The sequence below is a fragment of the Barbus barbus genome, assembly GCF_936440315.1.
Source record: "Barbus barbus genome assembly, chromosome: 11".
In the NCBI taxonomy this organism is placed as follows: Eukaryota; Metazoa; Chordata; class Actinopteri; order Cypriniformes; family Cyprinidae; genus Barbus; species Barbus barbus.
This window is the reverse complement of record NC_136739.1, coordinates 14,647,290-14,659,953: the sequence shown is the minus strand read 5'-3', so window position 1 is coordinate 14,659,953 and position 12,664 is coordinate 14,647,290. Positions and strand designations below refer to the sequence as shown.

Sequence of the window (12,664 nt, the reverse complement as noted above, 5' to 3'; positions counted from 1 at the left end):
ATTGTGCCCGCTCACTACCGGCTTTTGGCAAATCGGACCATGCCGCCATTTTCCTCACACCGGAATATAAACAAAGGACCCCCCGGTGCAGAGAGTAGTGACGCGCTGGTCCTCCCACTCAGAAGCTATGTTGCAGGCAGCTCTTGATGACGTCGACTGAGACATGTTCTGGGCGAGTTCTTCTGACGTCAGCGAGTTCACGGATGTAGCATTAAGCTTTGTAAACGCGCTAACCGAGCAAGCTACAGAAACAATAACTATAAGGACATTCTCCAACCAGAAACCGTGGGTGGACAGAACAATCCGTGCTGCGGTTAACGCGCACTGTGAGCCTTACAATGAGGCTCTTCTGACCGGGAATATGAGCGAGTACAAAGCATCGTACTATGCTCTCCGACGCGCAGTAAGAACCGCCAAACACCGATACAGAGAGAGAATTGAGTCTCATTTCCAGCTCAATGACTCTCGACGGATGTGGCAGGGACTGAGGACCATCTGTGCCTTTGGAAACAAATCCTCCGCAGAGGTGAGAGCAGATCCGTTGCTGGCCAACGAGTTAAACCTCTTCTACGGCCGCTTCGATTGCAACGACAGCGGCGCGACTCAGCCGTCCCACGCGTCAGGAAGCAGCAGGTAGAGCAGCGATGATCCTGTAATCACTGTGTCAGAGGATGAGGTTTGGAGGGCACTAAAGAAAGTGAACGTCAGGAAAGCAGCCGGACCTGATGGGATAACCGTCCGTGTTCTGAGGTCCTGCGCTGATCAGCTCGCTGGTTTGTTCACTTCTATCTTTAATGAGTCCCTTGCTATCTCCGTGGTTCCCACCTCATTCAAAAAATCCATCATTATCCCTGTGCCAAAGAACAATAAACCCTCTTGCCTGAATGACTATCTCCCAGTTGCCCTCACATATATAGTCATGAAGGTTTTTGAGATGCTTGTAAAGAGCCACATTTGCTCCTCCATACCTGATACTTTGGACCCTCTTCAGTTTGCCTATCGCCCAAATAGATCCACTGACGATGCCATCTCTCACGTCCTCCACTCTTCCCTCACACACTTGGACAGCAACAATGGGAATTATGGAAGTCTGCTATTCATTGACTATAGCTCAGCTTTCAATACTATAGTCCCCATCAATCTGGCTTCTAAATTCACAGACCTCGGCCTAAACTCCTCACTCTGTGACTGGATTCAAGACTTCCTCACCGGCAGACCTCAAGTGGTGAAAGTTGGCCAGTTCACCTCAAACTCATCACCCTGAATGTAGGAGCCCCACAGGGCTGTGTCCTGAGTCCCCTGCTCTACTCTCTCTACACGTATGACTGCGTGTCCTCTCACAGCTCCACATCTATTATCAAATTCGCTGATGATACTGTGGTTCTGGGCCTCATCTCCAACAACGATGAGACTGCATACTTGGATGAGGTAGAGAGATTCACATCATGGTGCCAGGACAACTGTCTCTCTCTGAATGTGAGCAAAACTAAAGAGCTGATCATGGACTTTAGGAAGAGACCGCAGCGGCCCTACACTCCTCTTATGATCAGTGGGACCCCTGTGGAGAGGGTGAGTAGCTTCAAGTACCTCGGTGTAAACATCTCAGAGAACCTGACTTGGACTACACACATCCAAACACGGGTTAAGAAAGCCAGGCAAAGACTGTACCATCTGCGACAGCTGAGGAAATTCAGGGTCTCACCAGCAATCCTGAAAACATTCTATTCAGGGACCATAGAAAGTGTATTGACTCAGTGCATCTCAGTGTGGTATGGAAACGGCTCCAATCAGGACTGCAAAGCACTACAGAGAGTTAGCTGAGCGCATCTCAGGGTCTGCTCTCCCCTCTATGCAGGACATCTACCTCAAACGCTGCAAAAATAGAGCTGTCAAAATCATCAAGGACTCAAATCACCCTGGTAACCATCTATTCACTTTGCTTCCATCTGGTAAGCGCTTCCGTAGCCTGATGGCAAAAACTGAGAGACTTAGGAGGAGCTTCTTCCCCCGGGCCATCAGGCTCCTAAACTCTAACTCTGTGTCATAACATCACTTGACTCGATGTAAATATCACCATATCAATAAGCTATTCATAATTTTTCTCTACCTCATATTGCTGCTATTCAAATACCCTGTACAACTTTTTTGCACATTCTTTTGCACATTCCTTTTTATTACTATTTACGTCAACAACATACTGACCTGCACATTTATATTTGTTTTATTCTTTAATTTTTTCTACTTTTCTTTTTCTTAATGTTTGTATTCTATATAATTGCACTGTCCTTGGAGCGGACCTGACCTACATTTCACTGCTGGTTACACTCTGCATAATTGTGTATGTGACGAATAAAAATAAAAAATCTTGAAAAAAAAAAAAACTGATGTAACACATGGCTGCAGCAAAATTAACTCCGAAGTCTACAGAAATATTTTGTATGACAAAATACAGAAAGATGCAACCAAACTGATTGGGAGATCCTTCATCATGCAGCAAGATAATGACCCAAAACATAGTGCCAAAACAACAAAGGAGTTAATCAGGGGCAAGAAGTGGAAGGTTTTAGACTGGCCAAGTCAATCTCCACACTTAAACCCTATAGAGTATGCATTTTACCTGCTAAAGAAGAGAGTGAAGGGAGTAACCCCCCAAAATTGAAAGAGTCTGCGGTGAAAGCCTGGAAAAGCATCACAAAAGAAGAATGCAAAAGTTTGGTGATGTCAATGGGTCACAGGCTTGATGCAGTTATTGAAAGCAAAGGATTTGCACCTAAATATTAAGTCTTTTTCACTTTAATCTATGTTAATCTAATTCTATCTGTTCCAAAATTTCTGGTAACATGAAAAATGGGTGGGTTCAAACAAAAGGTGCTATCTTCTAAATTGTGTATCAGATCCAGATGAAAATACCTGTAAATAAAAGCTGAAATGTTAATCTCTCATCTCATATTCATCTTTTGATGTCAAACCCAAATGTTTTCAGTCTACAGCAAAAATAAAGGAATTGGCCTTACTGTTCCAATACTTTTGGAGGGCACTGTATGTGTATGTGTGTGTATATATATATATATATATATATAAAATGAGTTCATTTGCTAAACAGTTAACAATTCTCAGAAATAACATTCTTTTCCTTGTGCATTACAGTTAATCTCAATCAAACTGCAGTTGGGTTATTTTGACTGGGTTACAAAAAAACATCTAACAAACACAATAAAAAATAAAAAACATGATAACATAATAAAAAACATGATTTTTGAAAATTTTCTGTTTTATATATATACAGTGGTGTGAAAAAGTGTTGGCCCCCTTCCTGATTTTTTATTTTTTATTGCATGTTTGTCACACTTTAATGTTTCAGATCATCAAACAAATTTAAATATTAATCAAAGATAACACAAGTAAACACAACATGCAGTTTTTGAATGAAGTTTTTTATTATGAAGGGAAAACAAAATCCAAACCCACATGGCCCTGTGTGAAAAAGTGCTTGGCCTCTAAACCTAATAACTGGTTGGACCACCCTTAGCAGCAACAACTGCAATCAAGCGTTTGTGATAGCTTGCAATGAGTCTGTTACAGCGCTGTGGAGGAATTTTGGCCCACTCATATTGGCAGAATTGTTGTAATTCAGCCACATTGGAGGGTTTTCGAGCATGAACCGCCTTTTTAAGGTCATGCCACAGCATCTCAATAGGATTCAGGTCAGGACTTTGACTAGGCCACTCCAAACTCTTCATTTTGTTTTTCTTCAGCCATTCAGAGGTGGATTTGCTGGTGTGTTTTGGATCATTGTCCTTCTGCAGAACCCAAGTTCGCTTCAAATTGAGGTCACGAACAAATGGCCGGACATTGTCCTTCAGGATTTTTTGGTAGACTGCTGAATTCATGTTTCCATTTATCACAGCAAGTCTTCCAGGTCCTGAAGCAGCAAAACAGCCCCAGACCATCACACAACCACCACCATATTTTACTGTTGGTATGATGTTCTTTTTCTGAAATGCTGTGTTACTTTTACGCCAGATGTAATGGGACACACACCTTCCAAAAAGTTCCACTTTTGTCTCGTCAGCCCACAGAGTATTTTCCCAAAAGTCTTGGGGATCATCAAGATGTTTTCTGGCAAAACTGAGACGAGCCTTTATGTTCTTTTTGCTCAGCAGCGGTTTTCGTCTTGGAACTCTGCCGTGCAGGCCATTTTTGCCCAGTCTCTTTCTTATGGTGGAGTCATGAACACTGACCTTAACTGAGGCAAGTGAGGCCTGCAGTTCTTTAGATGTTGTGGGGTCTTTTGTGACCTCTTGAATGAGTCGTCGCTGCGCTCTTGGGGTAATTTTGGTCAGCCGGCCACTCCTGGGAAGGTTCGCCACTGTTCCATGTTTTCCCCATTTGTGGATAATGGCTCTCACTGTGAGCCCCAAAGCTAACACTTTTTCACACAGGGCCATGTGGGTTTGGATTTTGTTTTCCCTTCATAAAAAAAAACCTTCATTTAAAAACTGCATGTTGTTTACTTATGTTATCTTTGATTAATATTTACATTTGTTTGATGATCTGAAACATTAAAGTGTGACAAACATGCAAAAAAATAAAAAATCAGGAAGGGGGCCAACACTTTTTCACACCACTGTGTGTGTTGAGAGATATATATCTATCTATCTATCCAGGGCTCCCAACTGCGACTAAAATGGTCGCATTTGCGACCAAAAATATTAATTTGCGAGTGAAGTTTTTGCTGAGGTCGCCACTGGCGACTATATATAATTTGCATGAAAGGACTTTTTTTCCCGATTGTTTTGCGCTCACATCTTTTGTTATGTTCACGTATTAAACTTACATAAGACGATGCGCATCAAAGTTTTACTGGAAAAGAGTTTCAAACAGTCCTCGTCTCTGCCGCACACAGTCTGCTGAACGCAGTGAGAGAGACCTGAAAGGGACTGTTCACACCTGGTCACTTCATGCATTTTCTCTGATCGGATATCTATATGATTTGTTAAAACGTTTCCCCATTTACACTTGGCCACATAAATGTGTCTTCGCAAAACGGATATAAATTCGTTCTTCAATTCCCGCTTCATATGCAAATATAACGAGTTCACGTCAATGAAAGCAGTGGATAATTTTATTAATTATCAGCTAATTTCAATATCAGAGACCGCAACAAGAGAGCGCGCGGCATCAGCACTGGAAAGATAGGCTAGTCTCGCTACTTTTAATGAAGAAGATTGTGTGTTGAGCGTCTGCGACTTACTTTCAGGTTCATTCAGTTTGCGCGTCGCTTGCTGAAGAAATACTCCGCTACTCATCCGCGGTGATGCTTGTTGCATTGCGCTGTCATATCTGACTATAACATGCCATATAGCCTATAAAACGCTCTCACACGTCTATTATTTTAATATTATGGGAGGAGTAAAATTACCATATGTGGTTTCAACAACCAGATGCATTTACACTTGTCCGGTTTCGCCCAGACCACCTCCTGAAGTGGTTCGAGCGATTGGATTTATATCAGTCTCGAATGCGTTTCGGACGGCATTTACACCTGGACTTTTCAGGATCAGATAGCTACCCGATCAGGAAAAAATGCATGAAGTGACCAGGTGTAAACAGCCCCAAAGTGCAAGTGCAGAAAAGCCGTGTCTATTTCGTGCACAACTTGAACAAACTTCAACAGGTAAAGCTGTCAGCTCTGTGGATACTGGCAATATCGTCAACAATTCTCATTTATAATCATTACTAATATGGCTTCTTCTTATCGAGATCTTAGTCTATATGCTGTGTTCTGTTAATGCATGGACTTCCTGTTATTTGAAGCACACTTGCCATCCAGTAATCGCAAAAAGCTTTGTGCTGTCTTACTTTTTAATAAACAAAGTATCAGCTTTAAAATGCTACGAAATTTAAATTATGCGGTTTGGGTGCTCTTTAATGCGGACCACAAGCGCACACTTTCGGTAATATAAACACCAGTACCCCGCGTCCACACGGTCCGTGTATGCGTCCGGATCGCGCGAGCGGAGAGTATCACACTTAATGCTCAGGCGCGATCTCTTTAGCACCTCAGTTAAAGCAACAAGTGAACCCATTATATATTTAGATTTACTACTATAGTATGAAATGAACATGATCAAAAGATAGGCAATAAGAAAGCCTATAGTACAACTTACTGAAATGTTTTGTAAAAGCTCATTCAGTGTTTCAAACTGAGGAAATGTATAAAGCTTGTAAACATTGCATTGTAATACATTTACCTCAGAATAACCACTCAGTGTCCATAAACTCATCAGTCAGCTAGAAAAATAACTATAAAGAGGAGCGTTTTGCTATATTTATGCGCTGTTGCATATTAATATTTTTACTTATTCTGTTGTACATGATTCAACTCCTCCTATAAAATTGCATTTTACTAATGAAGAAAAACAGACTGAATGTGTGAAAGACGTGACAACATTTATAGGATGCACTGCACTCAGTTGCCAAGTGATGCTTATGGTCCATGATACAGATTCTGTGTAACGAACAATTCTTTGTGACTGTATATTTCAAGTTGTAAAAGACATTTAATTCACGCTTTAAGTGAACCTTAGTCCCCCGGTCGACCTGATCATCTACAAGATGGATTAAAATGCTGATAAAGCCTAGAAAAGATAAGACATAAACACATGACAAAATGATTGAAATGTTAAAATAGGGGGGGAAAATAAAATGATAATAATAAAATAAACCACTTTTATTCTGTGGCACCTAAAAAAATAATTTGGCGCCTAAGTTTTTCTTTTATAGGAGCCAATGGCTCCTTACTCGATTTTTTTTGTCTGGAGCCCTGTATATCTATATATATATATATATATATATATATATATATATATATATATATATATATATATATCTCAGTGGTGTGTGGTGGTGTTTTAAAATGAGGCAGTTTATATATATATATACAGTCATGGCCAAAAATATCGGCACCCTTGGTAAATATGATCAAAGGCAGCTGTGAAAATGAATCTGCATTGATAATTCTTTTGATCTTTTATTTAAAAAAATCACAAAAATCTAACCTTTCATTGGATAAGAATTTAAAATGGGGGGAAATATCATTATGAAATGAATGTTTTTCTCTAATACACATTGGCCACAATTAACAGCACCATTTTATTCAATATTTTTTGAAACCTCCATTTGCCAGTTTAACAGCTCTAAATTTATTCCTATAATGCCTGATGAGTTTAGAGAACACCTGACAAGAGATCAGGGACCATTCCTTCATCCAGAATCACTCCAGATCCTTCAGATTGCCAGCTCCATGTTGGTGCTTCTTCTCTTCAGTTCACCTCACTCATTTTCTACAGGGTTCAGGTCAGAGGACTGGAATGGCCATAGCAGAAGCTTGGTTTTGTAATCAATGACCCATTTTTGTGTTGTTTTTGAGGTTTGTGTTTGGATTATTGTCTAACAGAATCAGTCACTTACTGATTTTTTTTATCTGTTGGTATTTAATAGAATCCATGATGCCATGTGTCTAAACAAGATGTCCAAGACTTCCAGCAGAAATATAGGCCCACAACATCAAAAATACAGCAGTATATTTCATTGTACACATGGGTACTTTTTTATCCCCATGTTCACCAAACCCATCTTGAGTGTTTGCTGCTAAAAAGCTAATTTTTTAGTTTCATCTGACCATAGAAGCCAGTCCCATTTGAAGTTCCAGTCATGTCAGATAACTGAATATGCTAGAGATTGTTTTTGGATGAGCTAGGAGAATTTTTCTTGAAACCCTCCCAAACAACATGTGGTGATGTAGGGGCTGTTTGACAATTTTTTAAAAGGTTTTCTGACCCCAAGACTCAACTATTTTCTGCAGTTCTCCAGCTGTGATCCTTGGAGAGTCTTTAGCCACTCAAACTCTCCTTCTCACCATGCATTAGGACGATATAGAAACATGTCCTCTTCCAGGCAGTTTCGTAACATTTTCTGTTGATTGGAAATTCTTGATTATTGCCCTGATGGTGGAAATGGGAATTTTCACTGCTCTAGCTCTTTTCTTAAAGCCACTTCACTAATTTGTGTAGCTCAATTATCTTTTGCTGCACATCAGAAATATATTCTTTGGTTTTTCTCATTGTGATGGATGATTAAGGGAATTTGGGCTTTGCTTTCCCTCCTGTTTATATTCCTGTGAAACAGGAAGCCATGGCTGGATAATTTCATATATATATATATATGGATTTTCTGCTATTATACTACTGCAATTAGTGGCAATTTATTGCAAGAACCAATCACATCCAATCATAACTGATCATATCCAATAGAGTGTTGGAACTATGATGTCACTTTGTAGGCAAAAACCCAGAAGTGAGTTAGCATTTTAGCACTTCCGGTTCCATCGTCCCAGAGTCAATGGGTTTTTTGAATGGGATTTTGGTTAAATCCCTTAAATAAGGTCCGTGGTTCACACAGGCTCAAGATACCTTCACGTTTTATTCTAGGACATGAAATACACCAGTTACACCACACTCGTCATTTTTTTTAAACGGTTATGTTTCTTAAAAAAGATGGTTGCTAACAAGTTGCTAAATGGGACTACAGGCGCTGTCAGAAACATTAAATGTCATCACGCCGAACAGTTTGTCAATTTACAGTATTTTCCAGTTGTACTGTAATTTGTAATTCAATTAATTGTAGAATAACCAATGAATAGTTTCCTGCATTTTATATTGTTGTTCGACAATTTTTTTTTTGCTTTGCCCCAAAATGCGACAAGTCTTCGGAGGGAAGATGCTCGTTTTATCACTTTCCTACTGATGCAGAGACTCTGGTTTGCATCGTAAGGTAAACTCATATTACGATTATTACATGTAAACACATTTACCGGCTTTACATGGTGAAAGTGAAACTTTAAAGATGCATAATACTTAAAGCCACGTTAAAAGTAAATGTTTATAGCCACATGAAGCTGTTAGAAAGCATATAGATTGAGGATTTCCTAGAAGCAAGGTTAAAATTACATTTTGTGTAACCACATAACAAAATGAGAGCTGAAATGTGGTACTTTGTTCACTAAAATAAATGTAATCTTAACATATCATATAACTTGCTCACTCTGCTGTTATTTAATAGATTAAATGCACTAGAATTTTATTGAATAGTACGTGGGGATACGTTTTTAATTAAAATATTCATATTAAGGATTTATTGACTTTTAATGCACCTTATTACGAAATAAACAGAAATGCATGCTTATGTCCTTTAGTTAAGATTATTTAATTTATTCACTATGCTATTTATTACTAATGTCTCAGTTCAGTTTTAGTTTGGCTATAGTTTTGTATTTATTCCAGTTTATATGAAACGGTTCATGTAGCGTGGATTAAAATTCAGATACAGAGTAAATCCTTTTCACTGAACTCGTTAAAAATAAGTTTGAGAAAGTTGTCGGAAGCGCGGTGGTGGGGACGTTGAAGGCGAGCGACCGTGGTGCTGTAGTTCGTTTATAGCCTAAGTTTAGCTTTTCAGTTCTGGCGCTTTTATTTAAGCTTCAAAATTCGTCAGTTATAGTATTTTATGAAGATTATCTTGATGGACAAAACGTGTAAGTTTCGTGAACACATAGCATATTTTTTGCAAACCTCTATGGAAAAATCCTATTGGCTTTTTGTCGAGGAACCAGTTTCATGCTAACAGCTGATCCGCTTACAAAGTGACGTCATAGTTCCCCCACTCTATTATAGCGTGATGGAGGCATTGCCTCCTCTTACGCGACTTTCCCCCATTCATCTCAATGAGCTGGAAAAGTCACGGCACGCTTTGGGGTCTCTCTAGAAGGGAGGCAAGCCTCCACTGTAACTTTAGCTGCGGGTGTTGCTATTGGATAGTTACTTTATAAAAACGAGTGACTTTTAATATCATATTTAGTCGTATTTGCGCTGTTTTATTTTTGTAATATCGATTATTTTCTCATCCAATTTTGAGGAGAGAAGCCTCCCTTGCCTCCTCGGAGGAAACGCCCCTGATATATATGGAGGATAAGCTCAATGTAGTGAGTGAAGTGACATACTACCAAGTATGGTGACCCATACTCGGAATTCGTGCTCTGCATTTAACCCATCCATAGTGCACACACACAGCAGTGAACACACACACACCTTGAAGACACACCCGGAGCAGTGGGCAGCCATTTATGCTGCGGCGCCCGGGGAGCAGTTGGGGGTTCGGTGCCTTGCTCAAGGGCACCTCAGTCGTGGTATTGAGGGTGGAGAGAGCACTGGACATTCACTCCCCCCACCTACAATCCCTGCCGGCCTGAGACTCGAACCCGCAACCTTTAGATTACGAGTCCGACTCTCTAACCATTAGGCCACATATTACTGTTCAAAAGTAATAAGATTTATTTCATTTAAGTATTTATAATTTTTTTTTATTTTTTAAATAAATTAATGCTTTTATCCAGTATATTAAAATAGAAAGCAGTTGTTTTAAATTTTAAAAACATTTTGGAATACAGTTTTTACTGTATTTTGATCAAATATAAGCCTTGGTGAGCATTAGAACTTTTTTTCTACTTTATTGTATGGTAGTGTATAATGGTGTTAAAATTGCATGTTTTCGAGGTGCTTGGTGTGAATCTTTCTTAAAGGATTTGTTCACTTCCAGAATAAACATTTCCTGATAATTTACTCACCCCTATGTCATACAAGATTTTCATTATCTATCTTTCTTCAGTCAAAACTAAAATATTACTCACTGTAAAAATCTTCTGAAAGAATAATGAAATTTGTAGTGAGTAAACCTTCTGTTTCTAGGTTATGGGTCATTGGGTATGATGACCAGCGTGCTTGTGTGTCCTGACGGGCGTACAGTGGAAGCTGAGGCAGCCCATGGCACCGTTACACGGCACTATCGCATGCACCAGCAGGGCAAAGAGACATCCACCAACCCTATTGGTGAGGAAAACACACTTACTTCACTACCACTCTTAATCAATAAAATCCACAAATCAGGCACAGGAAACTGTTTTTCATTATCTTATTGTCCCATCAGCCTCTGTCTTTGCCTGGACACGAGGGCTGCTACACCGGGCGGAGCTGGATAAGAATGCAGAGCTGCAGGTGTTTGCTGAGGCACTGGAGGCCGTTTGTATCGAGACCATTGAAGCTGGTTTCATGACCAAGGACCTGGCCATCTGCATCAAGGGCATGTCTAGGTACATCCATTATCTTGCTCTAGAACAGTTGGTATTTATTGAGGGACATTAAAAAGATGTTTTTTTTCAATTAGATTTACAATAGACTGCATGAATTCCATGTTAAATGCTTGATAAAAATATAACAGCAAGACTTTATTAACCAGTGTAAAGTTATTTTTGTATTAACTTTTTTCTGTTTACTTTTTCCACAGTGTCAAACGCTCGGATTACCTCAACACTTTTGAGTTCTTGGACAAACTGGCTGAGAATCTGAAGATTAAGTTGTCAAGCCAACCCAAACTGTAAAGCTGCTGGGTGTTGACGGGGCGTTCACACACACACACACACACTGACACTCAACCCTCAATCCACCTGAAGCCGCAGACTCTTAGTCTCATTTCCTGTCTAACTGGGAACAAAAACAGAGCAATGACTGATTTTACCACTACAACCAGTAGGGGGAGCAGTGCACTTTCAACTGGACAATGAAACTAAATGGCAGGAGCCACTGTACCCTTCATTATGCTTTTAAAAACAAATTAGAAACATTCATATAGTAAATTGTATCACTGTTTGTACATTTTATCATTGCAATACTGTGCTACTGTCATCTCTCAGGTGCTTGAACACCTGTTGCCTTATTGTCTGTGTGTGTAGTTATCTTGCCTTTGGGCAGCCACTCTCAAAGCCGTCCCAGGAACAGTGAGATTAGGTCTTAACAATGTAAATACCTGCTTTTAACTGAAATACTGGTAGTTCACACCGGTAGACATTCCTGTTCATTCTTCACTCAGTACCGCTGTCACTGCATTGCAATTGAATTTCCTTATATGGATCTGTTTATGTCAGTCTGTGTGCTTATGTGATCAGGTCTTGTGTTATTATGACATCAATAATAAACAAGACTTTTTAAGAAGAATATCTCGTATGTTTTTTTGACACTGTCTGATCATGTTACTTTGGCGAGGATGTGTTAAATTGAACAAAAAAGCGATAGTAAAGATGTTTATAATGTTTAAAAGATCTCTTTTAAAACAGTGCTGTTCATTTAAGCTTTACATTTTTCAAAGAATCTTGGAAAAAAATACAAATTATTACAGTTTCCAGAAAATATTACAGTACAGCTGTTTGCAACATTGATAGTCAGCAATCACAATTTCCACAAAAATATTAAGCAGTACGAATGTTTCCAACATTGATGATAATCAACAATCACCCAAATCAGCATCAGAATGATTTTTAAAGGATCATGAAAATTCAGCTTCGCCATCACAGGAAAAAATATTAAAATGGAACACTTTAAAAAAAAATTATATTTCACAATATTATTGGTTTTATTTGACCAATGCCGAACTTTTGAACAGTAGTAAACATTGAATACTGGATTACAAATAATTTTTAACTGAAATCATAATGTTGTCACTTGAAGAGTTTCACAGTTCATTCACTAGATGGCAGCACAATGACGTCAAGACG

At 39.3% G+C, this 12,664-nt stretch overlaps 1 protein-coding gene across 2 annotated transcripts in view; it reads left to right on the top strand.

The window, feature by feature from the left end:
* The window catches only part of LOC306877293 (isocitrate dehydrogenase [NADP] cytoplasmic), a 32,782-nt gene extending 20,677 nt beyond the window's left edge, over positions 1–12,105 (top strand). For both annotated transcript variants that reach the window (XM_079428976.1, XM_079428975.1), the window contains 3 exons: positions 10,806–10,946; positions 11,044–11,206; positions 11,401–12,105. In XM_079428976.1, coding sequence (XP_079285102.1) covers positions 10,806–10,946; positions 11,044–11,206; positions 11,401–11,494 — 398 coding nt within the window. In that variant the 3' untranslated portion in view covers positions 11,495–12,105. The remainder of the gene's footprint in view (positions 1–10,805; positions 10,947–11,043; positions 11,207–11,400) is intronic.
* Positions 12,106–12,664: the final 559 nt, after the last annotated feature.